The 27,507-nt window shown below is 39.4% G+C and overlaps 1 protein-coding gene across 1 annotated transcript; it reads left to right on the plus strand.

Annotated features, from left to right (window-relative positions):
- Positions 1-3,310: 3,310 nt before the first annotated feature.
- On the plus strand, positions 3,311-26,534 carry RRP15 (ribosomal RNA processing 15 homolog). Its single transcript, XM_080585080.1, has 5 exons — positions 3,311-4,652; positions 7,728-8,002; positions 9,802-9,899; positions 10,804-11,002; positions 25,938-26,534. The coding sequence occupies exons 1-5, from the start codon at positions 4,607-4,609 to the stop codon at positions 26,088-26,090; spliced, it is 771 nt and encodes a 256-aa protein (XP_080441206.1). The 5' UTR covers positions 3,311-4,606; the 3' UTR covers positions 26,091-26,534.
- Positions 26,535-27,507: the final 973 nt, after the last annotated feature.

A 27,507-nucleotide genomic window follows, 5' to 3' on the forward strand; every position in this document is an offset into this window, starting at 1 on the left:
TCTGCAGCTCCACAGGGAACAACATCAAAGAAAAGCATTAGACTGGTACCAAAACTGAGAAAAAGCAATCTCTGAAGGTCCCTCATATTTTTACATCTCTCCCAACTCCTCTGAGGTATATGGGAATTTTTGTCAGATCACTTCTGTGGCCCAGAAACCACTCCTATTCTTTATGGGAAAAAAAAAAAATTATATATATATATATATATATGTATACATATATATATATCCTAATTTCTTAGCCCTGTCGGGACTCATTCTTCATGAACATCAGTCTCCTGGTGCAAATGAGAGGAAGAAAAGGATTTTGCAAAATATTCATTGAAATTCAAATGCTCTGGGAAGCAGGACAACGTTACTTACTCTCATACTCAGATGTGAAGTCTCTGACTCTGGGAAGATTTGTACCGAGTTTAGAAGAGACTTCAAAACAAGTCTGGTTCCTTTCATTAAGGATCTGTGAGACTGGCACTCCAGAGTGAGGTAGATTTATATTTCTTTTGAGATAGTATACACTGCAGCACAAAGATGCATAAAGTAGTTTTGAGAAACACATCTGAGGCATTGGAAAAAGTACAGGTATCCTACGACTGGTTGTTCCCCAGCATACTCAGAGCTAGCTCATGAATTTCTGTACAGTTCTGAGCTGTGTGATATAGACAGGACCTTGTATAATTACAAGGAACATGGGTGGCCTCCAAGTACAGAATTGATTAGAACAGAATTGTTGATGTGTTACCTGCTTTACACTGCAGTCACTGATATGATATCTGTAACTCACGTGAGCTGCCTCATGCATTTCAGTGTGGGACAGATTATTACTGAGGATTAACATTCTTCTTAAAACTGGACCATGTTGTGTGCCACTACCAGGTCTTCCCCCTGCAGCTTGATATGATAAGAACAGAAAATGCTTTCTCTGTTCTAACCCCATTTATTCTCTCTCTCCTTGCTGGAGGCTGATGGTGCCATGCTGGGCAAGGACACCTCCCATTCTCTTCTGAGACTAAGCTATTAGCTGCACAAAGTCTCTGGCTGACTAGAAAAACCTGTCACATCCAAGCAGATAATGATCTAGTCACCAGCTTGGTTATTTTCTGACTCAGAGTTGAAAAGTTTTACGTTGAGTGTCTCTTCCACATATGAAAGGCAAAAGAAGAGTTCTCCATTCCTGTCTTTTTGTATGATGTGATTTACACTTCTCTATCTCTTGGCTGAAATACAGTAATGCATTATAGACTTATAGACTTATTATCAGATTATAGACTTACAATCAGTTCATGAAGATTTTGCAGATTGAGAAACTCCAGCTAATACAGGCTTCTTCAGGACAAACCCAGAGCAATATATTTTGACATAACTATATTGCATCTGTGGTCCTCTCCCACACAGGCTGCCAAAGGTGTGATCCCTAACTAAGAGTAACTACTTTAATTGGGCTTATACTAGTATTGTTGATATTTAAACTTTAAGCAAAAACAACCCACAAAAAACCACTACACTTGAAATCTTAGAAAAGAATGTTAGGATTGCTGTGCCATTTTTTTTTCTTTTTTTTCTTTTTTTTTCCCCCAGATGTTGGCTCTGCTGCATGCACAGATCAAAGTTTCATGCTCTGTCTCACTAACCATGGCTTTACTGCAGATTTGTATATGCAGAATGCCAGCTTGTGCCTCAGCTGTTCTTCAGATGCTGCTGATAGTGATAAACAGAGAGGTAATTGGAGCTCTGTCTGGACTGGAAAGACTTCATAGGCTGGTTGTATCTCCAGCATCCCTCAGCCCACATTTTCAGTCCAGAAAAGCATTCAGGTCTATGTGATGGGAGACAATGATAGTCATTTGAAAGGAGGTTTGGCAACAAATTTGCTGACAAATCCTTCTGGATAATGCCTCTGGAGAGAAATATGCTATAAAAGGCATGACTTGTTAAATCAGTCTGAGCAAAGAAAGTTCAGACCCATCATTTATTGGAACCCATTACAAGAGTTAATCTAAAGATTTGGACATACTCCCAAGACAAATATGCTACCAAGAGTAAGACACATTCAATAATGTATTCACGAGGAAATGAGGACTGTAACTGCCATACTTGAAGAGCTCTTTATATAGTTTAACACCCTTCTCCTAGTAGTGTCCGTTCTGATGCTACATGATTCAGAGATGAATTGTGCCAAGCAAATGGTTAAGTGTCTTTCTCATCATGTAGCAGACTCGACCAGATGGTTAGTGCTTATTATTGCAGACACCCTAGTTTCGAGCCCTAGAGCATTAGGGAGCATTAGGAAGCATTAGGAATTAAGTCTCCTGTAAAGCTTGGACCTCTTTATTATAGACTTTGGGGACATTTATGGCTTTCTTTTTCCTCTGCAGTCATAGCAGAGGCCCACCTTTTTCAGAACACGATTTCTCTTTGATTTTAACATTGAATTAGACTGAAAATCTTTCCACATAGCTCTGCTCTGCTGGAATTCTTATGATAGAAACAATGTCTAATACTGTCTGCGCTTAGCTGGCACTTAATTATGATGTACATATTTAGCTTTCTCAATTCTTTCTTTGCAAATCAGTTCCTGCAGCCATATAATAATTTCTGCCACTCCTTTTCTGACTTCTCTCCAACTTCTAATTTTTCCACTGGAAACTGAGGTAGTGAAAGGATTTTTCTGTCTTGGCTACCACACACATTACTGGGGAAAAAAAAAATCAAACAAAACAAAACAAAAACAACCGACCAACCAAACAAAAAACAAATGACAAGTACAAAGACATAGGTCAATGACTACAATGACTATGCAGGGTAGCAACAACAAACGAAATATTTATTTACAAAAATACAAGGTGCAGAAATTAAATAGCATTTTAAAGATTTTAAAACCTGCAAAATACTCAAGAATACTCTACATGCAACATTTTTCCTCCCTAGGTATTTTTTTCTGAGGAACAATTCAGTGATAACTGAGACTTAGAAAGCAACAAAGTCATCTTAAAATCAAATCACCAATCTGAGATCATTAATATACAGGTATTTCATTGCCTTGTATCTCATTTAAAATATGTACCTCACCGCCTTGTTTTAATACAAATTTATTAATACAGGCTCTCTAAAGTGTCAGTGAAGGTAGACAGGAGTGCAGTGTTTCACCCATATGATCATGCCTAATGATTCTGACCTAAGATGACAAGGTTTTTGGATAAATCTTCTTAGATATATTATTAGCTATAGTTATATCTATAGATGTATCTTTTAATGTCTAGGATATTTGTACTGCACCTTTAGGGCTCCAAGGAATCCTGGAGCTTGTGCCTACCAGCATATCTAATTCTTATAGTAACAGCAATTCTTGATTACAAACTTCCATTTGTTTAGTTTGGAGTGCTTTTAAGTAAGTTATCTAAGAAGATTTGCTTCTTTATCCACCTAACAGTCCATCCTTCAAATCCATATCTTTCCAATTTAGAGAGAAGAATGTGGTGAGGGACCATATCAAAAGCTTTGCTCAAGTCCAGGTAGAGGATATCCATTGCCCTTCCTTTGTCCACTGATGCCGTCACTCCATCATAAAAGGCCACCAGATTGGTTAAGCAAGATCTGCCTTTGGTGAAGCCGTGCTGGCTGTCTCAGATCACCTCTTTATCTCGTATGTGCCTTGACATGTCTTCCAGGAGGACCTGCTCCATGATCTTCCTAGGCACAGAGCTGAGGTTCACCGGCCTGTAGTTCCCCGGGTCTTCCTTTCTCCCTTTCTTAAAAACGGGAGTAATGTTTCCCTTTTTCCAGTCACCAGGGACTTTACCCAACAGCCATGATTTTTCAGATATGATGGAGGGCGGCTTGGCAACCACATCAGCCATCTCTCTCAGCACCCTGGGATGTATACCATCTAGTCACATGGACTTATACACATCCAATTTCATTAGGCAGTCCCGGACTTGTTCCACTGTCACAGTGGGACAGAATCCACTCCTTTCACCCTCTCCTCGAGGTTCAGGGTCCTGACAGACATAGGAAACTTGACCACCATTGAAGACTGAGGCAAAGCACTTATTGAGTACCTCAGCTTTTTCCATGTCTGAGGAAGCCAGTTCTCCCATCTCGTTTATCAGAGGGGGAACACTCTCCTTGGCCTGTCTCCTCCTGCCTATATATCTGTAGAACCCCTTGTTATTCTTCAAATCCATTGGCAAGTTCAGCTCCATCTGTGCCTTGGCTTTCCTGCTCCCATCTCTACATGAAGACTGCAATGCTTTCCTGATGCAAGAAATGCCATGTTGTAGCAAGAAAGAGAGCAGCTAACGCTGGCTTGTGGCACCTCACCAGGGAAAGAAATGTAATTTGCCATAGCTTTGTTTAAATTTAACAATCTCCACCTGGATTTCAAGAGTTGCCCAGATGTTCTGGTCCATCAAGAAGGCCAGTGCTGGGAAGACAACGGCGCTGGCAAAGCACATTTCTGGAAAGAGGAACCCCAAACCCCAGCATAAGACATTTGTTGTGTGTGGTTGTGAAGCAGCAGAGACGAGCTCCGGAACGTTTGGAGGCGGAACGGCACGGAGAGGAACGGCACGGCACGGAACGGAAGGAGCAGGGAGCACAGCGGGGGAAGATGGCGGCGGCCGTGGCGGGCACGTGCGGCCTGGAGGCGGACAGCGGTACTGGGGGGAGGGCGGCGGGACCGGGGCTCTCTCCCCGCAGCCTGTTTGTTCCCGGGGGCAGCCGGGTGCCGTAGGCTGCTGGGGGTGTGGGGTGCGTGGTTTTGTAGGGGGCAGAGCTCGAGGAGCTCCGGGGGGCGATGGGCTGTGGCTGTCTGTACAGGAGGGGGGTTGCCGTCTGCTCCCTGCTCGGGGGAAACCTGCACGAAACGCCGACTGTGGTCATCCACCTGGAGAGCGTTGAATATGAACAGAGCACAAACACGCTCACGTTTCATTATTTATATTGATTCTTGCCTTGTGTGTTGTTGGGATACACCTAACTGCTTGTGACCGCTTCTTAGTTACACGATGTAACTGGAATTCCCTTTCCGTGTTCTGTGAGGAGTCAAGGCAGTGTCCATGGGGTCAGCTCCCAGTGGTTCTGTTCGGTCTGAGGGTCACAACTGAACCCAAGGGAAGCCTGGAGCAGGAGCTTCTTTCAGAGCTCCTTTCTGAAGACTGGTACATTCAGTTGTATGTGTCCATGCCCAGATAGATCACTGAGCGAGTGTAGGTGAGGAAAGTACAGAGATTCTGTGCACGTAGGTATGTATACAGCACCCCCCAGTTAGAGCTTTTTGTACTGAAACTTTGTGGGACTTGAATCCTTGTAATTCACAATAGAGCTCCAAGAACTACTTCTGATGGAGTTAATCTAGTTTAGATTACTTTGCTGTTGACAGACAGATCCTTTGATGTATTCAAAAACTGTCAATCCTGGCTGGTTGTTAAAGCCTTTGTTTATCTTTCTGTAATTGTTCAAAGTGTCAATTGTCTTGCAAAATATTTTGATATCTGGCGTATTCTCCTAGTTAATTAACAAAGGATGTCATTTATATAAGAAAATTAGTACATGGTCTTGCAATTTTGCTTTTTTTAAACCTATTCTATTTTTTTACGGTTAACTGTGGAAGCTGGCTCTAAGCAGTGCGTGGAATTCAGGTTTGGACCTCTGGTAGCTGTTAGTTTTGGTACGTGTAAGAGGTGTAAGTAGGAATTAAATCCTTGTTGCAATCCTAGATAGCAATATTCTAGCATGGACAAGGCCTAGGGCTGAAAACTTGACGAGTTGTTTTACATGTAGGAAGCAGGATGTGATTGTGCACCTACTTCATGTGCAACAATGTGGCTTTGTTTTTTAGTTTGGAAATCGGGATATAGATACACATCGGGAGCTTTAAGTAGTTTCTGAGTGTGATGGACAAATTTGTTGCTTCAAAGTTTAAATTTTGTAGTAAGGAGTGCTGAAAAAAATATTCATCCTGTGTGGGGTGAGAGGAAACACTAAAAAGCGTTCACCTTGATTGTAGTAAAAAATCACATTCACGTAGGTAACAAACAAGAGTTCAGTAAGTATTTCTCTTCCACGGCTGTGGTATAGACATAAAACCTTGCTGCTTTCTGTGATGACCAAATGCCTTTCTAGCCTCTGAAGGTGGGCTCTGTTTCAAACTGGTCAACAGCACTGTGTTGCTGCTACCTTGTTTCATTGCTATTTCAAGAAGACACACGGTGAACGCAAATTAATGAGTTAGTCTGACCACAGGGTATATGTTTATGTTTAAATAAGTAATGAATTAAAAATAAATATGATCAAAAGCTGTCTCTGTATAGTGTTATGGAAAATGGATCTTGTCAGCACCTCCTTAATTCTTTCTCTCAGTGTTTTGGCTTGTCAAGGTAACTGACGGGGTGTAGTCATGCTTACAAAGTTAAAGCCCTTGTTCCAGTGGAACATAACGTTATGATTTCAAAATATTCTTTCTGAAGTAGTGAGATAGAGGCAGATAGGTGAAAGGCAGCCAGCGGTGTGTTCGGAGGTGAGGAGCAGTCAGTCAGCTGGTCTCTCAGAACCAGTGGGGAGTTGTCCCCTTGCAGGTGGGACTGGGGGGGGGGATGTCAGAAACCAGCCTAGTACGATCTATCCCAGCCTTGTACTGTCTATCCATCACTTGATGGACTTTGCAGCCTTGAAAGCTGTGTATAACATAATTCATTTGAATCTTCTGAGTGGCACAAGTGTTAGTGGAATGGGAGCTAATAGTTGCAGGACACTCACCTCTGCTGCTTGATTACCTGATAAGACGGGTGGACCTAAAGTGACCAAGCATTTTGGTACACCCCAAACTTGCAGCCACTTTCATTCTAGTTAATCGTCCTCACTGTTGAGGACTTTATTTTTCTTACTTGACCCACCAAACAGGCTAGTGAGGGAAGTAGTAGATTCTTCATATTTGTTTGTGTAGCTCTTCTTTCCTTGCTGTGTTTTGTGCTGTATCTGGATTCCAGACTTCAGTATTTTAACTCCAGTTACTTTGTTTTGTTTTGATGGGGATATGAGGTAAACAAATTTGAATTTAAAGGTATTTTGTTTGTGTATGAAGAAATTGAACAGAAACAGAAAATGAAACAGAGAAGCTCAGTGCCTCTGGTTACTTTTGAGCTACCTGACAAATGTCTTGGTTCTCTGTTTTGCAAAACAGTCTCCCCTCTGTGTTTGTGCCTAGGCAATCATGTTTTTGATGGTGCTACTTTCTTGAGCGAACTTTGCTTTCATGTAAGAAATACCCACCTTCAATTTAATCTGGCTACATGCATTTAAACACTAGATGTCGCTGTTGCAGTTTTTATACAAGTATGTACATCCATATATATACATACATACGTGTGTATATACACATATAACTTATATTTTCCTAACTGAAAAATATCCTTTTCCCCCCCAAATTTACCAGACCTAGTCATCAAAATATTTTTTTCATCTAATAATAAATTTCCAGGGATATCTTTTGCCTCTTAGCTAACCTGTTTAGGTAAAATTACTTCAAAACATCACTGAGAGGAGCAAGCAGTAGGTACTTGCTTATACATTCATTATGATGGTGCAGGCCTGCTAGAGCAGCATCTTAAGCAAGGAGTACCTGGCCCTGAAATTTAATAACATTTGCATATGGAACAAATTGAGCCTGTGATGGGCCTTTACTAGAAACAGAAATGTTGATGCCTTTTTCTTTTTCATTTTTCTACCCCTAGGTTCTGAGTTAAGCTCAGGACTTCCAGATGACAGCTACTCGTCGGGAGGTGAAGCCTTGGATGGAGATGATGAGGATGAAGTGGCAGCCCTCGACAATGTGGCTGAAGAGGCAACAAACTCCAAACCTGGCCCGGGTGCAGGCTGGGCAGATGCCATGGCAAAAGTGCTCAACAAAAAGATACCACAAAATAAGTCCATCATCTTGGCCAAGAGTAAAAAACTGGAGAAGGAGAGAGAAAAGGAAAAACAAGAGAGGCTGGAGAAGAGGAGGAAGGTGAGAAAAAGACTCAGCATTTCATTGTACAATCAGTCAGGTGGGGATGCGGCAAGATCCTCTAAGCAGGGATTTGGGACAGCACTATGAGCCTGTTCTCAGTTTTGGAATCTCTACTCCACTGTGACCTCAAGTAGCTTCAATTTCTTGATCTTCTAGGCAGTCCTGCTCTAGGGTTTCTTACGTTACTGTTTTTTTCTGGGCCATTGGACAGGCTGATCTTTGGCGGCAGAGTTTTTGGTGTCAGTCAGCTTGAGGTGTTTTTGTTGTTGACAGGATGAAAGAACCATCCTTAAGCTCAGATTTCTATTTACTGTTATTGATCTGGGATATAACTCCTTTTGTTGGCATTAGGAATGCAAGTAGTTCTAGCTCTGTCATAGAAGGTGAGAATGACAAAGGACAGAAAACTGTGGTCATCCAAATTCTGCTGTGACTTCCAAAATCAAGGCCTCATGGTTGAGATTGCAGCAATCCATGACGTGCGTGTGGATTGGTTTGCTCTCCTTGATTTTTCATGGTAGGAATTTTCTGTGATGACATCTGTGCCCTGAATTATTCACAATCCTGAAACTGTTATAAAGAAAGCAAAACTGTTGGCAATTAGTGTTTTTGTTTGTTTGGTTTGGTTTTTTTTGTGAATGTTGTTTTTGTTTGTTTGCCTTTTTTGGTGGAACTTTAATTCCAGGATGAAATGGATTCACCTTCAAGCTGAAAAATATAGTAATAGTTTTGATGTCTCATCTTTCTAGTTCTGTGCTATTGGGAAATCCCGGTGTCCACCTGATAGTCTGGTACATTCTGTGGTTACGCCACAGCCTGCCTTTTTAAAAGAGCTTTGGTAAAGGTATCTCCTCAGTTCTAACTGTCCTAAATACCTGTTCTCATACAATAAATATGTGGCAGTACTGTAAAGCAGAGCTGGGCTGCAGGTCTCTAAACTGACCTGTTCCCCCTTAGAAAAATTTCAGGGCAGTTTGCCTTTTATTAATTTCTTGCTGGTGGAAGGTAGATCAGGGCACTTCTTTTGATCAAAGGCCAAAACATGGTCATAAACTGATGAATTCATAATAGTCTGCCTGGGATCATAAAGATAAGGACTTTGAAATTCCATGAAAAACTTCTTGCATAAAACAGACTTAATGCAGCATCACCAGGACTAAGAACTGTTAGATTGTTGAAGGGGCTTAAAAATGTTACCTTACTCCTGGTGCAGGAGCTGCGGAAATAATAGCATTCTGCTATTGGTGGTGTGTGGCCCCTGATAATTTAAAAGTTGATCAGTTTGGGATTTGGAAACAGTGAGCCTCAAAAAAAAGACAAAAATCAGTGTTGTATACAGCAGTTCTTCTCCAGTGGGCGCTTGGTACTCTTTGGTGTTTGAGTTCTGCTCATTGTAGTTTTTGCTATGCACCGCTGTCAGTCACAAAAGCTGCACTGTGATTAACTCAGCAGAGGAAGTCAAATTCCCAAGGCCCAAAATGCAACATGCTTGTCTTGACATGCCCAGAAATTTATTATTTATAAGTTTCTCTCTGATCAGCTTGTGAAGTATTGGAGTTGAAAACTGTCTTTGAATCATTTCCTTGTCTGTAGCAGTCAGTGTGAAGGCATCAGTGCAAGAGACTTGCCTCAGACCTGGTGTCCAGCGCTGTATTGGAGTTCCCCTTACCCTCAGCCAAACTGAGCTTTGTCAATTTATCATCTTTTATCTCCTCTTGCTGCATATTGTATCAGAGTATGCTGCATTCTCAGATGCTCAATGCCACTTACTTCATGTAAAAATATTTATAATGCAGCTCGATAAAAAGCGGGAGTGGGAAATGATGTGCCGAGTGAAGCCAGATGTTGTCAAAGACAGAGACAGAGAGAGAAATCTTCAGAGAATTGCCACAAGGTAAGAGCATTTTGAAAGCTTTCCTGAAATACACATATATCTTAAAGGGAGGAAAAAGAGAAGAAAAAGCCTGTGCAGATAATCTGTTTCCAATCAGATTGAACTCTTAAGAAATGACTAGCAGGAGCCAAGTGATTTATGTACAGGTCTGCATTGTACAGTATCAAGTTCAGCAAAAGATTTCAGAAGGTTTGCAAAAGCATACAAATTTAGACAAGAATGTAATGTTTGCTTAACAGAAGTGCTTTACTAGACCCCTTCATTTTGTTTAAATTAGCAAAATGCTTTAAAAATGCAGAACAGTTATTTCTGCTATTCTGTTTCTTCTTTCTCCACAGAGGATTCACCAGATACGTGGCTGCTAGGTTCGGTTGCCTGTTTTGCATTATTGTAGTTCACTGCCACAGAACTAGTCGAGCTCCTTGTTGATACTCTCTGTATGTGTTTTTCTCCTTACCGGTCTCATTCCTCTGCCTTGTACTGCAGCCTCAGCTGCTCTTAAGATCTTGTCTGAGGAATTTAATAGCTGGTTGTAGGATGAAACTGAAGATGAAGGATGAAGAACTGTAGGATGAATCTGAAGATGAAACATGCTTTTATATTGATCTCAGCGCAATGCGCCATGCTTGTTTTGGGGTCTGAATGGTTATTTGTAGATTTTTGTTACTGGCTCCTAGCAGTAAGTGTGAAGGAAGGTAGAAAATTGAAAGCCTCTTGTATTGTAGTAAATGTTACATCTTAATTGAATTGAGGTTCTAAGTACTCATTTTTAGTAACTAGAAGCCATCTGGCATCTGTGCTGATTGGTTGTTTTGATAGAAGGTTCTTATCTGCAAAGGCAACTTGAGTTAAAAAGCTGTTTCTGTTTTGTTGTTCACCTCCTTTCCCTTGCCTTCCATCTTAGAGGTGTTGTACAGTTATTCAATGCTGTCAGGATTCACCAAAAGAACGTTGATGAGAAAGTGAAGAAAGTTGGGAGCTCTGAGAGGCGACGTGCTAAACTGCTGTCATCTGTTTCAAAGAAAGATTTCATCGATGTTTTAAGAGGCATGGAAGGTGTTAAAGGAAAGCAGAATCCTGGGAAGGGCACAAAAAGTAAACAGGTAGGCTTCACCTGGGTAGAATACTGCTTACAAGATAGCTTCTCAGTGTAATTTTTGTCTGCTAATGTGCCTGCACTTCAGAACAGCTGTCATCCAAGTGCCTGCTTTTTCTTTTTTTTTTTTGAAGACTATTTAGAAAGGAAACTTTTGGGCAGCAAGGTACAAAACCCTGCAAGCTTTCCTGATACGGCATCAAGCCTTGTGTACAAACTACTTATTTTAGCTGTGTTTATAATAATAATAATAGACTTTATCTTGGGTTTTGCGCATCATGAAACAAACTGTAAGATTGTAATGGGTCGAGACCTTTGAAGTTTGGGAAATAATAGTTATGAGTTCTTTAAAATTGTTAAAGGTATGGTGTCTATTCATCCTACATGGTGTATTGGACAGTACTCTTTGTGGGTACACACAGTTTCAGGCATTTCAGACTCAGTTGTGCGGGATGATTATGCTCCGCAACTTTGCGGCTTTGCTGTACAAGTGAATACTGTGACAGGAAGAAAGTGAGACATTAAATCTTATATGTAAGCTTTTCTCTTTCAAATTGTGTGTTGGGGCTGTTGGGGCTTTATTGCTGATACAGTGTTTTGGAAAGAAGTGTTTTAGCACATCTTACATTTTTCCAAACATAGCCGAGAAGGATACAGTTTATTTGGACTTGTCCAACTCTTTATCAGTCCTTTTGATTCACTGAGTAGCTCAGGGTTAAAAACAGGTTGCTCAGACATACTCTCTTGTATTTCAGAAGCTGCATGTTTTTGACACGCATTTGCATTCAGGTTTGAACTTTGTGCTTGGTAATGGGTGGAATACTTCTGTTGGCCCAGACTTACACCAGTTAACTAAGTGCTTTTTGGTGCCAGAAAGAAATACTTTAATCAGTTGGGAGACAACAGTTTTTCATATGTTTTTTGTTTGTGTGCACTTGGGGAGCATGATGGAAACGCTGCCTGGCATGAAGAGTTCATAGAATTTTCATGCAAGTGTAATACTAAAGGTTTTTTTTTTAATTCCTTGGATAATGAGAACAATTTAGCTTGGTGCTGACGCTTTATTTCTCCTTAAATAATTCCAGCTTGCTTGTTTGGGTGGGGATGTGTGCATGTGTGTTTTTTTTTTTTTTAGGGAGCGGGGGGGGGGGGGCGGGGGAGTGTTGTTTTTTTATTCCCTGGAACAGCAGAATGTCAGAGTAATAGCAGTGCCTACTACTATTGCTGATATTAAGGACTGGTCAGGATTATCATTAACAGTCATGGGAATTATATATCAGCTGCAAAAACACGGCAGACTGACAATGAATCAACAGCTGAGCAAAAACGGATTTTTTTGTGTGTCAGATTGTAGAAGGGCGATTTTTGAATTACTAGGGCAGAAAACATTGCAGATGCTTTTTTACCATAGAAGTGTCTTATTTTGGCAGTATCAGTAATAGCATTTTTCCATTAAAGTGTTCTGGAGAAATAATGCTTTAGATGCTGGCTGGCTAGTGTCATTTTTGAGCATGGATAGGTGCTGCTTTCATATTGCTTGTGAACAAAATCTTCAGATTTGGGAGTTTTTCATCATGAACTTAAGGCCATGCTTCTGGGTTGGTTTATTTGTTTAGTTGTTATTGTTGGTGGTGGTTTTTTAATATTCATGTCTACATGGATAGACTGTCTCCACGTTTCCTGCAGTGTTGTGTTCCTTCAGTGACTCTCCATTCAGCAGTGTACCAAGCTCTTTAAGAACAGTTTGAAAAAGAGTTTTGTTTTTTTAATCTGCCTTCTCTTGTGAATATATCTTACCTGTTCATTATACTCCCATATTCTTAGTTGTTGAAGCCAAATTCTGATCTTTAGTCTCTCCTTCTGAGAATTGTACAGACATTCTGCCACTGCACAACACTGCTGGCTTCCACAGTTGTATCTTTGCTTCTTGGTCTTTTGAGGGTATTTCAGAGAGCAGTAGGCAGGAATGAGACTTTGAGACAGTGAATTCCTTAGAGCGCAAGCCTGGTAGATTTTTATGCCATCTGAAAGCTCTTGTTTGTTTGGTCTGGTGGTGGAGGTTGTTTGTTTTCTGTTTTGTAGTAGCCTGCTTTGTTTGTAGCAATTGAGAGTATGGTGTGTATTTCATTTTTGAAAAAGAGAGGGGAATATATTTATTTCGACATAAACAATGGAAGGGATGCCAATCCCAAACTCCAGGCTTTATGCCATCAATTAAAAAAACAGTCCAGAACAATAAAAACACTACCCCACCCACATAAAACAAGCAGCAAGAAAAATAGCAGAATAAAGCTTTCCCAGTGAAAGCAAAGCTTTCTTTACCCGCACCTGGTACTATGAAAGGAGATTTGACTATATTTGTGAGAATGGGCAAATACTTAGTCTTCCTACTCTACAGTGGTTTTTGAGTGATAGATTTGCTGTCGTGGTTTTGAGAGTTTGGCTCCTTCGAAATGTTAGGGATTGCTGAAGATATCCCTTACAAAGCTCTGTTGTGGTTGATTATTTACTCAAGTATAGGTATGCATGAGAAAAAGAAATTAAAAGTTCTATAAAGGCCCATCTGTAGTGGTCGGATTTTGCTGTGGCACAAATTCTTTTAAAAGTATGTTCTTTTTCCATCAGTTTCGTGCCTTCATGGGAAGAACAGGTAACCTGTAAGTCTGCCAGAGCTTAGTGTTGTTGTTTATAGTCTCAAACGTTTAGCCATTAGCTTAAACACTACTTGGTGTACCCACCCAATGCAGCTGTGAAAGACTGTCAGGCTGTGAAAAAATTTCTCGTGCCATTTGAGACTGTAGCCCCTTTTCACGTTTTGTGTGCCCAGATGGGAGTAATTACTCTTCTGAGCTGGAGCCAAAAACTTTGCCTTTCATATCACTAACTGTTTATCAAGGTATTTCTTAATCCTTGCTGAGCCAGCTGACTTGTGTAATGTTTTTCCCTGTTTTTTTTTCCAAGGTACTGTACAAGATGCTTGCCTCTGGGTAAGGTCATGTAATGTCCCTCCCCCTACCTTATCTGAAAGCTTTGTGTTGTGGGATAAGAATGAATAATGGGGGGGAAAAAAAAGCCTCACTGTTTTTTTTTTGCTTGGGTGTGGGTTTTTTTGGAAGCATTTATCGGCAGATACAAGGGCTTTCCATTCTCGCTCAATGCAATCTTTACAGAGCATGTTTTCATTTCAGTATTTATTGCTTAGATCTTGGCTCTTTCCCACCTTTAAGAAACCTGAAGAAATGTTAATAATCTACATTTTAGTTGTTTGTTGGTTGTTTTTTTTTTTAATAGTACTACATATCAGCTGTCTTTCTGGACGTAGAGGCTGAAGTCATCTTTATGTTTGTAGAGCAAATATAGAAGTAGACAGTGATGTCAAAAGATTCTTTATGCTATTCCTAGAGAGTTAAGTTCCTTTCAGAGGTATGCCCATGTCACAGGGTCTAACATAGGTGATATTTTTGTCAAGTACACTTCATTCTTCTAAAGCCTCCAGGTATTTTAATTTCTCTTCCATAGGCTGCAAGTTGTTAATCTGACCTGGCCTGGGATTTAGGGCAACTGTTGGTCTGCAAGGGAACGATAGTAGATTGTAGCCTGAACTGAATCCTTACTGGGAAAACATGTCCTATTCTTAGCACCTTTTTCTGGAAAAGATTTCATAAATAGGGAGTTTGTTATTTTTTCCAAGTTAAATTTTTAATTGTGCTAAGTTTCAAGTATATATTTCAGTATGTAGTTGTTGAGAGGCCAGTTTCAATGCTCGTGTCTATTATTTGCAGATTATCTTAATACATGTAACCTACTCTGGTTTTCGTGCAACCAGGTGCTCCAATTAAAGTCTAAGACTCCACTGAATTAGAATAGACTTCAGGTCTATTTCTAGCTTTAGGCGTCCATAGCAATTTTCTGGGTGCAGTTAAGATCATTGGCTTAGGGAAGTACCTTTGCTTCCAAGGTTGAATGAAGTTTCTGATCCCTTAAATCTATACAGGAATGCTTGCAGGTACAGCGAATTAGAATTCTGAAATCTTAATTGTAAGAAAGCAAAGAACTTCAGAATTAGCATTTCCAGAGCAGTCTCAGCCCTTCTCCCTTGCAGCATGTCAGTCACAGCAAGGTTATTCATTCTATGATTTCAGCAGAAGCAAGAGAAGCTCTCTTAACTTTTTGCTTGTCATTTGTGCTCCTATTTCCAAAATGTGTTGATGAAAGCACCCCCATCTTCGAGGAATTTGGTAAGGTGCATCAGCACCTCTTTTAAACTTAAAAAGAAAATTTTAAGTGATAATGACATTCCAGAGTAGGAGAGGTTTATTACTGTGACTGTTGTATTCTGTCTTCACAGAACTAATTGAAGGAGTAACGATGCATGCCTGTGTTCCAGCAGATTTGGGGGGGCAGCCAAGTATTAATTTAGTTCACATGCAGCCAAAGTAAAGTTGTTCTCCTACTTTTAACGTCTTCCCATTACATTCACAGTAACTTGAATTTGTATTTAGTTATAAATCGTGCATTTGCATCTGTCTTTCACGTGTGTGTACTTTCTTGAAAGCCACCTATGTTTGGAGTTTGTTTTTATTACCAGTATTTGCTGATGAACTACCTACACTCTTTATTCTATTTTACATCTTTATGGATAAATATAGCACAGCCTGCCACCACTGTGCTATATTCTAATTACCTTATCTTCTCTAAGATAAAGGATTATTCTGCAGTGTTAGAAGTTGTTTGACGTTTTTACTTTCAATCTGTTTACAGGAACATGTATTGACTTACCGTTTTTGGGTCATCAGCAGGGTTGGTTGTTGAAAATATACAAGTTCAGTTTTCTGTCTAACAGCATACATCTATTTCTGTTAACATGGGAATGTAGGTCTTTGCCAGTATTTTTATAAGTATTTAATAGATGTCAGGAATCTAATGCTGTGAGTTCACTTTCAGGTAAGAGAGTTAAAATTGATCTGATGGCTTTATGTCACTAGGTTCACCCTTTTTTCTGTGTTCTTGCCTTCAGGTTTCCCTTTCTACTCTCCTTTTGTATCTCCTAGGGCCTGTTTTCTTTTCCTGTTGTACTTGACTAGAAGTCAGGAAGGAAAAAAGGCTGTGATTTGCACAGTCTGCTTTCACCAACCTCTTCTTTTTTTTTTTTTTTATCCTCTTTGTTTTATGTTCCCAGGAGGTTCTTTCCCTCTGCACTTCAGGGCCAAGCACACAGTTCTATACTCTGGTTCCTAATGCTAAAGCAGCCCTGGCAACTGCTTGCACAGGAGGACCGGTTCTCTCTTTGTTATTGTGATTCACATGTGGTCTTCAAAGATGCAGATAGCATGTGGTCAGTGAGGACGGTTATTTCAGGAGAATTTGGCTACTAAAAGCCTGTCATATCAACTGAGGTGATGACCTCAGGTTTGGGAAGGCTGGTCCCCCAGGTGTTTAAAACTTGGCCACACCTTGGAACGTGTTCATGGAGATAGCAAAAGACATTCCCAGCTCCAAAATAGTCATTAAATGATTTGTAAGTTCAAGAAAATGCATAACAAGGTATTAGCGAATGCATGTAGGAAATCCTTCTTCCTTAGAGCAGACAAAATGTTTTAAGTTCATCTTGCCTTGGAAAGAGTTGAGGTGTTTTAGTTGAAACATTGCAAAAACCTTCGGCCTGAGGCAGGTGACTGCAATGGAAAACTTCAGCCTAATGCGGTTGAAGTTTGGCAGGTTTAAGTGAATTTAAACAGGGACTAACAATTGAAATGTGATGCAATATTCAAACGGCTCCATCTGTAATATTTGAGAGTAACTTGCCTTGCTATTTGGTTATTAATGCACAGGGGACTATGGTGTTGTTCTGTTTTCCCAGACAATGTTGCCAAGCTGGTTTTCAGTAAAACTGTGTCTAAAATAACCACAAACTTGTGGTATACATCATCTTCTGATCTTTCTGTAAGTATACAAAGCACAGACATCCAAAATGTCAAATCCTATTATAGAATTGCTTTACTGAAGTGTAAAACTATGATTTGCAGAATTATTTTAAAAGGAGAGTTGTCTTCAGTGTAATCTGTGACTTTTTTGACTGAAGTTGTGAAAGTGCATTGTGTCAGAGCCAGGGGAAATCTTTTCATTATTTATTTATTTATTAATTTATGCATTTTTTCCCTGCAACAATGGCAGAAAACTTTTTTAAAATGCTTCAGGTCATTATTCTTTTGGGGATCCATCACTTTTTCCAAATTACAATTCTTTCAGCTTTTTATTCGGAAAATGCTGTAACTGTCAAACAGCTGCTCCCTGGTTGCTAAAGAGTACTTCCTAACCACTGCCTGCACCCCTACCAAATTTATAGTTTTTGACTTCAAAACCAACCTCAGCAGATCTCACGAAGTTGTGACTGTGGACACAGCCCTGATTTAATGAAAAAACAACTTTAAAAAATATATCCAGTTTTATCTGGTAAATCGAGTTGGAAGCCTTATAAAAGCAGCTGTCCACTTTTGGCTTTGTTCATAACTCTTATAGGTAGGGTAATGTAATTAGAGAAAATAAATCTGACTGTTCCACAGAGTTTATAGAAAAAGTTCTCTGAAAGTAACAAATACTGGGTGGGACTTGTCTCTCTGAACCAGTTTTTTTCCCCTCATCTAAGCACTTTCTATTGCATATTATCTTGAAAAATTGATTGCTTTACTTTGAAGTTTTATTAAGGTATAAAATGTTCCTATTTCCTAAGTGTTGAACTAGCAGATGTGAGATGTGTATTATAAATGACCTCTGTGCACACCTACTCTTCTGTTTATCTTGGTAGAGTTCAGGAGTGATGGGTCAAACTGCTTACAGCTTCCAATAGTTAGAGGGTTGCTCAATTCAGTCTGTGTATATTTATTTATTTATTTATTTTCTTTTGGATAATCTGGCGAGTTTTTAATGACGGTTTCTGAAATTCACTGGAAACTTGGGAAAGATATATATAATATTTTTTTAACCTGCTATTACAAATAATACTAAAGCTGTCTTCTTGGAAAGATCTGACCTTTTTTGACTTTGTTGCCAAACCCTGGATGGTGTTCTTCTCTTTGTGGCCTCTTTCATTACTTCTCAATATGCAGTCATTGTGAAAGCATATGCAGAAATGTAGAAGGAAGGATTGGAAATGAGGAGAAAGGATAGCCAGATGGCTAAGATAAGGGATTGGGATCACAGGCAGTTTATTTATTCACTCTCAGGTTTTAACTTCTAAAAAGCAGCCTGGGAGTGTCAGGGTGTATGGTCTGTTAATGAATTTGCTGCTTGCTTATGACGGTGTGTGGGAAACTGCAGCAAAGTAAACTCAAAGAAACTTGGATTTGCAGGCATATAGTTTATATTGCAAATGCCATTTAAGTAAAAGTAGGGGCAATGAGCACAGGGGCGTTTAGCCAGACAAGCTGCTTAGTGGTCATAAAAACTCCAGTATTTCATATTTAGTAATAAAAATATGCACAAGCTAGATGTATTTTTTTCTCTTCTTCCTTCCTCCTAGGTTTTGGATAGCTATACTTGTTTCAGGACTCAAATGTAACTGGAAATCCTGAGTCAGAAAAAGGAGGCTTTTTATTAGCTCTGCTTCCTAATCAGCTGTACTTTGAGATGATTTCTTAAGTGCTGGAGGTAAAGGACTTGGTTATTACTATGGTCTTCGTTGTTTGAGATAACCTTTTGGGACTTGCTTTGCTATGCCTCTTGCTGAAACATAATGGAAAACAGTGGATGATTTCAGCATCATTTATAGGAAATAATTGGTATCACGTTCAGATTATTAAAAAATCTGCAGGCTGCTAATTTATTCTTTAAAAAAAAAAAAAAAAGAAAGCATCAAAAGTACTCCAGACAACTGCTGGCCTTCATGCTTCCTTACTGTGCTAGCAGGCAAACTTTTTTATTAAAAGCATGCAGAAGGTCTTAGATACCCATCTGGGACAGTGCCTAAGTATCTTTCATAAATGAGTAATGTGAAAAAATCTGTTGTGACTTGAAAATACTTGTCTGAAGTAGGTTGTTGTAAGACATTATTACTGGACTTCTGAGGGATAGTGGATAGAAGGCCTTAGTCTTAAACTGATATTTTTTTCCAGGTGCTTCTACGGTAGTTACATATTTTCTAGGTACAATGTAAAGGTTAAGAAACTGTGCACCTTGCAAGAAGGATATTTTGGATCTGGGGAATGTTTAGGGTGAGAGCTGATCCTTAAACTCTGTCATGTCTTCAATTACTGCACCAAATACATATTAAAAAATGTAGCACCAGCTTCTTCTATCCCTTGTTGTGTGGGATTTTTTTCTGGGCTGAAATACTAATTATCTGGAAAAGTTCTTTCTTCCTTTGTTTGAATCACATCCAAACAGAAAAACTCTTGGTTCATTATTTTCCTTTTTAGGAATATCAATAGAAGTTGGTAAGGAGGAGTCCATCTAAGTTTGCTCTTGGTAATTAGCCAATGTTTTTTGGTACACAGTGAACATTATTTTGCTGGCTGTGGTTCCTGGAAGCTCAGGCTTAGCTAGCACAGAGACCTACCTAGTCTTACTGATGAGCAGCATGATCTTTTGTGAGACAGAATGAAGATTCTCAATGAAGCAATGCAGCTACCTTAAATCTTATATGTCAAACCGTAGATGTCTTATGAACAAAATGCTTTATGATTCCAGTACGTCACTTATCAGACAAGAATTTATATAGCTGATTATGGTATTGAAAGTATAACATAACATGAGGCTTTAAATGCAACAGTCTTGATCGTATGCTGTTTTCAACCATACAACTCATTGGATCTTTGTCAGGAATTTATGGATCTAGGTGCTGTGCAGTCTTTGCTTTACGGATCCTATTGTTCAAGTAGATGAAATGTGAAAGCTCTATGGAGACTGACAGATAGAGAAAAGGTAGGAATAACAGGTGAATGCTGCGATAGTAGTGACCAGTATGCTAGGCAGTAATTTCACTGGCGGTGGTATAAAAGCTGGTAAGTGGGCATTGCAGGTATGAAGGTAAAAGCAAATAGCTGAGGATAATGAAGTAGTTTTTGTTACAGGAGGACAAAAAACAAACATGACACTTTAAAATATACGAGGAGAATAGTAGTATGGTCGGGCATAATCTTGCAGCAGCAAGTGGTACAATTCCTTGTGCGGCGAAGGGATTTCTGAGATGACTGCCATGAGAACAGGAGCCCAGCAAGTGCTGAAGAGCTCCAGAGCTTCCTGTATGCAGAAGAGCTCTGTGTTACACTTGAATTCTTTAAATATTTTTGCTTTTTCTGACAGAAATACTGATTCATGAGGTTTCTGATGAGCTGAGGTTGAAGAAACCTGTTCTTTCAAACTCCTGTGATTCTTTTTTTCAATTACGCATTTAATAATGATGGTAATGATTTTTCCTCTTTATTTAAGTCCAGATAAATGCTTGTTTTTAGATTTCTGTAATACATTTCTGACTGCTCTAAGGTTGAAGCATGTTTAAGCCTCTGCATGCCAACCCAAAGCGTTCCTTCTCATTCACACATCCTCCCCCATTGCAGTAAACCCTAGAGGACGATGTGAGAATGGGGAGATTCCTCATGCAGGTCATTAAGCTGTGGGTGGTCTTCTGGCTGTGCTCAAAATGAAAATCAGTATTTGTTGTGCTTCCATTGCCTTGTAGTAATAATTCCAGTGCTTTACTTACAGAGAAGTTTGAACAGAAACAACGAGATTCAAAACATACTGGAAAAAAAAAATCACTCTTGTATTTGTTTACTAGCAATGCAAATACAAATCCTAGTGTGGTTTGAATAAATCTCCCATACCATGCTTGGTATCTACGGTATAGTGTCACTTCAAATATACAAAGGCAATTTAGTTCAGTCACTCTAATTTCGCATTAAGAGAGAGTATAAATGGTTGTTGAATGACACTCGCCTTAAGGAATAAATGTTTGTGTAGCATTACTCTGCAGCAGAATAGACTTCTGTTGTGCGTATTGCATGCTCTGCAAGCTCAAAAATGCTTTCCAAAGTCAAAGCGAATTTTGTGAGACTTCAGCTTATAAGTTTGGGCCAGTAACAGGTACAGCATGTAGTCCCAGTTTCCAGATCTGTGGGTTTTTTGGTCTGTTTGGGATCAGACGCATGTAGGAACTTTTCCTATAGTGAAGATCTCACTGTGTCTGAAATAAGTTGATCAACAGTTCTGCTTTAAACATAAGGTGTGTTGTTTTTTTTTGTTTTGTTTCATTTGTCTGTTAAAAATCATTAAATTTGGGGGTTTGCTTATATTGCTCTCTCAGATTCTTAGGCTACAGTTTTATTTACTCGTAGCTGAGAGGAAACTTACTGTTCTTAGCCTATGAGGTTGGATATTCCTGGAAATAAATTTAGGAGTAATGATTTTGTTGGTGTTCTTTGTCTTCCCACTCCAAGGTTTGTCTCTTCTTGTGTGTGTTGTTTTTTTTTTTGCGTGTATGTTTTTTGTTGTTTTGTTTGTTTTGTTGCTTTTCTTTTTTTAAATGGAGACACCTCTGGTACATGCTGTGTTTTTGAGTTAGGCTTCAGTTAACTTGCGTGGGGATGAGGAACAGCATAGCAGCAGTCATTTGGAGAAAGATGCAGGTTGGCAGGGAGAATAATTGTCAGACTTAACGTGAGAATGCGTTTTGGCAGTTACACTTCTAACTTCTTGGTTGTGACAAAAGCCTCCCTGTATTTCGAGTTCTTGGATGTCTGTGTTGAGCAAAATAGAGGAACCTGGGGAGGCAGCTCAAATTAATTAGGCATGTTAGAATTGTTTTCTCAGAGCTTAAAATTGTTGCTTTAAAGATATTTATGTTAGAAATTCCTTCCCTGACAGGTACAAATAAACATTTATTGTATGTGATTGTAAAGAGAGATGCCCCTGCAAGCTCTGGCATTTCATCTTGTTCACGGAGCAAAGGCGTGGGAGCCCAATGCGCTGATTGTAATTCTTACATTTGAAAAATGTTAACTTGTTAATATTCTGCAGTTGTTGTCTTCTGGACAATAAGGGAATCCAGACCATAAGGGAATCTCTACAGTCATGCAGATACTTTTGCTGTCATGCAGGTGCAGAAACTGAGGTATGTTCAAGATCCACAAGCTAGTAGAAAGCAGAGTGAAGTCTAATCTGTGCATTCTGTTTTCAGGACATATACTTTAACACTGTCACCAATAAGCATTACAGGACTTTTATCAGCCTATGAGTAAGGCTCTGAAAAGCTCTGGAAAACTTTCCTGCTCCAGTTTGAGACTAGTGTTATCCCAGTAAGACAACAGCTAAAAATGAGAATGTCCCGTGACTTAGACTGAACTTAATTCTCTCGTGCTTTCAAACGAAGTAGGCTCTGGGCTAAGGCACTCGTTTGCAGACTGAAGCAGCTGATGTGCAGTGGTAAGTCCCCTTCTGCTGCTTGTACTGCAAGACCACAGAAAAATTGCTCCAAAAGCATCCAGGAGTCAATTCCAGCCCAGATTCTGCAAGTGATGTCTGCTTGTTCTAGATGACGGAAATAAGCTTTGTTTGTTGATTGGTTTTACTAGGACTTAGCTAAGAATTTCTGCTCGTCTTGTCCTGGTGCAGATTTTAGAGAATGTCTTCAAACCAGAATTAGTTTGGGAAGTATCTCCCCATTACAGAGGTACTTGCGTCAGACTTGAGCTAATGCTCTGATAGCTTAGGTGACACGTCAAACCACCAGTTTGTGGTATTTGTATGATCTCTTCAACTGGGCTATCCAGCTTTCCCAGCAAATGGGCCAGCTGCACTATGGTAACTACAGCTTTGGGTTTTGGTCTGTCATATTGCAGTGATAACACCACGTACCGGTGACTCCTGAGACATTTTGCTGGTCGCTGCCTCTCAGACCTTTCTAAAACAGGTTACCACACCTTCAGGCAAAGAACAAACCTATACAAAAGTGTGTATAAAAGGCGGGGGGAGGGATAACAAAAAACAATTGTTCGCTCCTTGCCTTACCACTTCGTGTAGCATTACACGCTTATGTTTATATAGCCTGTTTTGTTTGCATGTGGGGATGTTCAAAGGGAACTTCAGTGATGTCGTGGAATGTGGGAGAGGTGGATGAACAGCTGACTGGGAGTTCAAAGGCAGTTGTATAGAATGAAGACTGGTTTATTTTTCCAAGTGCCAAGAATCACTTTTGCTTTATTTAGATTAAACTAGATTATGGCATTGAAAGCCCAAGTACATTAACATTCTTATATAAAACAATGGGGGAGGCAATATTACAGCTGAACTAATTGTTAATTATACAGATAGTCTTGCTGCATATTTTCTTAAGACTCCGGGAATTTTTTTGTGATAGAATAGATTGGGGTAGCTGTGATGGGAAAAACAGAGCAGTAAATGACTTAGGAATGAAGATACCAAATGCAGTGTTTTCTTCACTTGGGAGCATGCTTAAAACTGATTAAATATTTGCTTTCAAGTATTTAATCTTCATCTTTCAGGCATGGACATGCTACCTCTGTCTGTCGTCTTAGCACTTGTGTAAATCTCTATTCAAACCTTTGTGTCTCCTTACATAGTGGGTAATTCTGTGGAGGATCAGCATCCCTTTTTTGTTGAGGTCCTGCTTTTGTCCTGTTGTTCGCTTGCTGAATAGTGGATTGTGATGAATTTGAGAATGAGGCTTGTCAAAGCCTGAGCAGCCTTACGCCATCATTGCTGACAATAACATTTGTTATGCGCGTGTGGAAAAAGAAATGGCATCTCTGTTGGTTTTATTATTATTGGAAAAAGTGGATTTTGTAAGGAAAATGGGATTTTTCTATTTGGGTAATTCAAGTTTTACTCTGTGGCACGTTCAAGCAGTGATTATTTCTAAAAGTTCTGGGATTTATTTTTTTTAAAAAGTGCTTTTTGTAGTCATTCTGACCTTTCCCTACTCTGGGACCTTTCTCTACTCTGTAAAGACGGACATATAGAACAACTGGAATCTGGTTTTAAGAAAAAAAAAAAAAGCTTTCAACTCCTTGTGTCCAACAACAGAATAGCAGAGTTGGCACTGACATGCGTTATTACCACAAGAATATCTTAAGGTCTGCATATGGACCTACCCAGTCTGTAACACTCTTAATTCCAGTTAATTGATCACCCTGCCTGAGATGATTTCAGGCTTTACTAGATACTCCATTTATGTGAATTTCTGCAAGAGTGAAAGAAGATAGAAGTCACTCCCCTGGGGGAAAAGGGGATTGTTGTTTTCTCCACTGCTGCTAGAGGTGGGAGAGTTACCCTTAGGAGTAGGCATTATGAGAGCAGCTGTGAAGACAAAAAATAAAATAGGGGGGAAAAAAAGGTGCATGCATCCTGATGAATAGCTGTAGTACTGTAGTGTTTCTCTTTTTTTTTTTTTTTTTCCCCCCCCCCCCCCCCAACTGGTCCCTGGGAGATTCCTTTTGGGGAGGAAGGTGTTAAGATTTGTAATGCTATTTTTGTGAAGGTAACCTTTCAAAAACTGCTGAACAAGTCGCATTTATAAACATTTCTATTTTGGTTACCCATTACAAATATATGTCTTGTTTGGCAGACTTTTTACACTCAAAGAGCCTCTCTTGGTGTGATGTGTTAGATTAACATTGATCTGCATTCTCTATTCCTAATTTCTCTTGCTGTTAAATTGTTTATGCTGCTCTCTCTCAGAAGTGGTGTGAGCATTAGCTTAAGGATGCAGTGGTTCTACACAGTGTGTATGCCTAGGAGTTTAGAGATGCACTGCAAAGAAGAGGCATGAACAAATGTCTGCAGCGATCATACGTTTACTATGGGTTTTGCATCTAGTAGGCAAAACCACATCCACAGAGGATGCTGTAACATGTAATCCTAATCTGCTATACAGCATCAGGAGGTGGCAGTTACTTACACTAGTGTGAACCAGTTGAGGCCTACCTATGCTTTTAAGCAGGGGAGTGGGAAGAACAGTGAGTTACATGTTTTAAAGACCCTTCAAAAGTAAGTTGTTTTCAGTTCCCCTGATTCCTCTTTGGTACAATAATTTTTTGATTGCATGTTGGACACTGAGCTGTATTGTTCCTCAGAAGTGTTTTGCTGCAGAGGCTCAAACTATTGAAATCCTTCTTCAGCACATTTAACAGTTTTTAGTATCAGTAGGAATGTCAGACTTGCTTCATATTGTTCTTTAAAACTTTTGCCACAGGATGGAGCTGTTGCACTGTCCAAGTATGAGCTGTCACTTAGAAGAACTGCAACCTAGCAATGTTTTCAGTGCTAACCTAAAACTAAGGCTCCTGTCACTTAACTGTTCACCAGTCCGTGTATTGTGGCCTCAGTTTATCCACTTTGAAGAAGTAGGAAACTTGGAATAAGGTGTTGTTGGCTTGCTGACTGTAGATCAACTTTCAGTTTCTTAGAGGCAGCTTTGCACCATATGACAAGCCCAGGTAGTGAGGTAATAATCCACATAAAGGAGATTTGGTTCATGTATCACTGAATATGTTCAATATTAAATTTGTTTTTTTTAAGCCTTTATTAAATCCATATTTGTGTTTTAGAAATGTGCCAAGAAGTGTTCTAATGAAGCAGCACCTGGGGGTTAATAAATGATATCATGAATCCATTTTGATTGCCAAGAAAGATTTTAATAAAGGAAGCTATGCCCAGGGTTGACTGTTTCGTCCACAATGAATAATTGATTTGTTTCCTTATTTCTTCTATTGGTTGGTTAAAACAAGTTTCCTTATCAGTATCAGGTCGTGTATGATTGTCTTTCATATTTGTATACCATTTGCATGAAGAGCTGGCCTTTGGGATGTCTTTCAGTGCAAATGGTGCGTGAGGTTTTATTTTGGTTGGTTGAAGGACTTCCATCTTTTCCTGCTCCTCTTTCACATTCATCTCATCTTCTCTTCTTTACCCTCCCCTCAAACATACAGGGTGAAGTGAAGTCTGAAGAGGGACCAGAATGGAATATACTGCGTGATGACTTCATGATGGGAGCATCTATGAAAGACTGGGACAAGGAAAGTGATGGAGAAGGCAATACTGAGCAAGGAGGTGGTCTGAAACAAGACGATGACAGTGACTGAATGAAACTGAAAATTATTCAAGATAATTTTTTATCTTTTTTCTTTATTTGGATAAAAAGTCAACATTCTGTGAATGTACAATGGTTGGAGGATGTTTCTTTTTTTAAAAAGAAACTTACACAACTTTGGAGTGTATTTTCTCCTCCATGTCAAACTCTTATTTAATACAGCTACATTTGCTATACTGAAATCCTGAAATATTTTCCAAAACATGTATAATTTTCAACATATTTCCAAAATATTTTGTACAGTCAAAATAGTGGCACCTGCCCAATGAAAGACAGATTTTGCCAAGGTCATTAAAAGTTTATACATTAGTCATGGCAGTTGATGTATTAGTGTGCCTGCATTTGCAGATCAGTGTTGCACTTTGAAAAGTTGTTAGCAATTCGCAGTAGAAATGGCTTACAATAAACACAGAAATGCCTTCACCTTGTAAAGTTATCGGACTCCTATAGAGACTTTATTTCTTTGGCCAGGAGAGGTCTTGTAGATAATAAAGAAAAGTAAGCGTTCATGTGATGGTCTGGTCTTGGAGCATTAGTTTGATTGGAGACAACTCTAGAAACATAATTGTGAAATGAGACTTGACCTTACTGGTTGGCTTTTTGTGTGTGTCTATGTACACATAAAAAAAAATATATAAATCATACATGTATATGCATGCATGTTTTTTCACTGCAAGCCTGAAGTTATGTGTCTTAAGAGACTCGTAAGAGCAGAAAGGACAGTCATTGCTATTGTGTTTGTTGGGGGAGAAAGGGCTTTTCTAGCAACACTGCATAAAATTGTATTCAGTGTTGGTTCAATTTGCAGTTCCAGTCTTCTGGTCTTTTTCAGTAGGGAGCCGGACCTCTGAGATGCATCCTGTGGGTTTAGTCAACTGTAATGCTAATTCTTCAGGTCTGCAAAGGGTCAAACAGAAGCCCTTCCTTTTAGGTGCATATTCTAACAATACCAAATTTTGGAAAACACACGTCAGTATAACACTATTCACTTTGATTAAGCTACAGCAGTTTCTCCTAATAGGTGGTTAGGTTGCAGAGGTGCAGAAACCAACGTACATAATACAAATATATAGAAGCATGTAAGTACAGAGGGAATAGCATGGTGGTTAAGGAGTTTTAAATGAGAGGCTGAGGCTGAATTCTTCTGCTTTCACTGACTGGATCGTCTGTCTGATGCTGTGTAGTTTAACTGCTATCACATTTCCCCATTTACTATGTGAAGAGAATGCTTTGGGTCCTCTGAATTGATACTTAAAAATATATAGTCCTGTTCTGTGTCTACAGATTTCTTTCATACAAACCTTTCTTTCTACCTGCTTATATGCAAGATATGTTTAGGAACGACTTGAATATTTGGTCCTCAGCATTGAAATGTGTGGTAAGACAGTGTATTTAAGATTTTTAATGAA

This window comes from Anser brachyrhynchus, assembly GCF_964034855.1.
Source record: "Anser brachyrhynchus genome assembly, chromosome: 3".
NCBI lineage: Eukaryota > Metazoa > Chordata > Aves > Anseriformes > Anatidae > Anser > Anser brachyrhynchus.

Excerpts from the sequence above, each read along its gene's own strand:
- RRP15 (XM_080585080.1), top strand. The coding sequence starts at position 4,607 with ATGGCGGCGGCCGTGGCGGGCACGTGCGGCCTGGAGGCGGACAGCG. Across the intron at positions 8,003-9,801 it reads GGCTGGAGAAGAGGAGGAAG|CTCGATAAAAAGCGGGAGTG; the intron begins GTGAGAAAAAGA and ends TTTATAATGCAG. Across the intron at positions 9,900-10,803 it reads CTTCAGAGAATTGCCACAAG|AGGTGTTGTACAGTTATTCA; the intron begins GTAAGAGCATTT and ends CTTCCATCTTAG.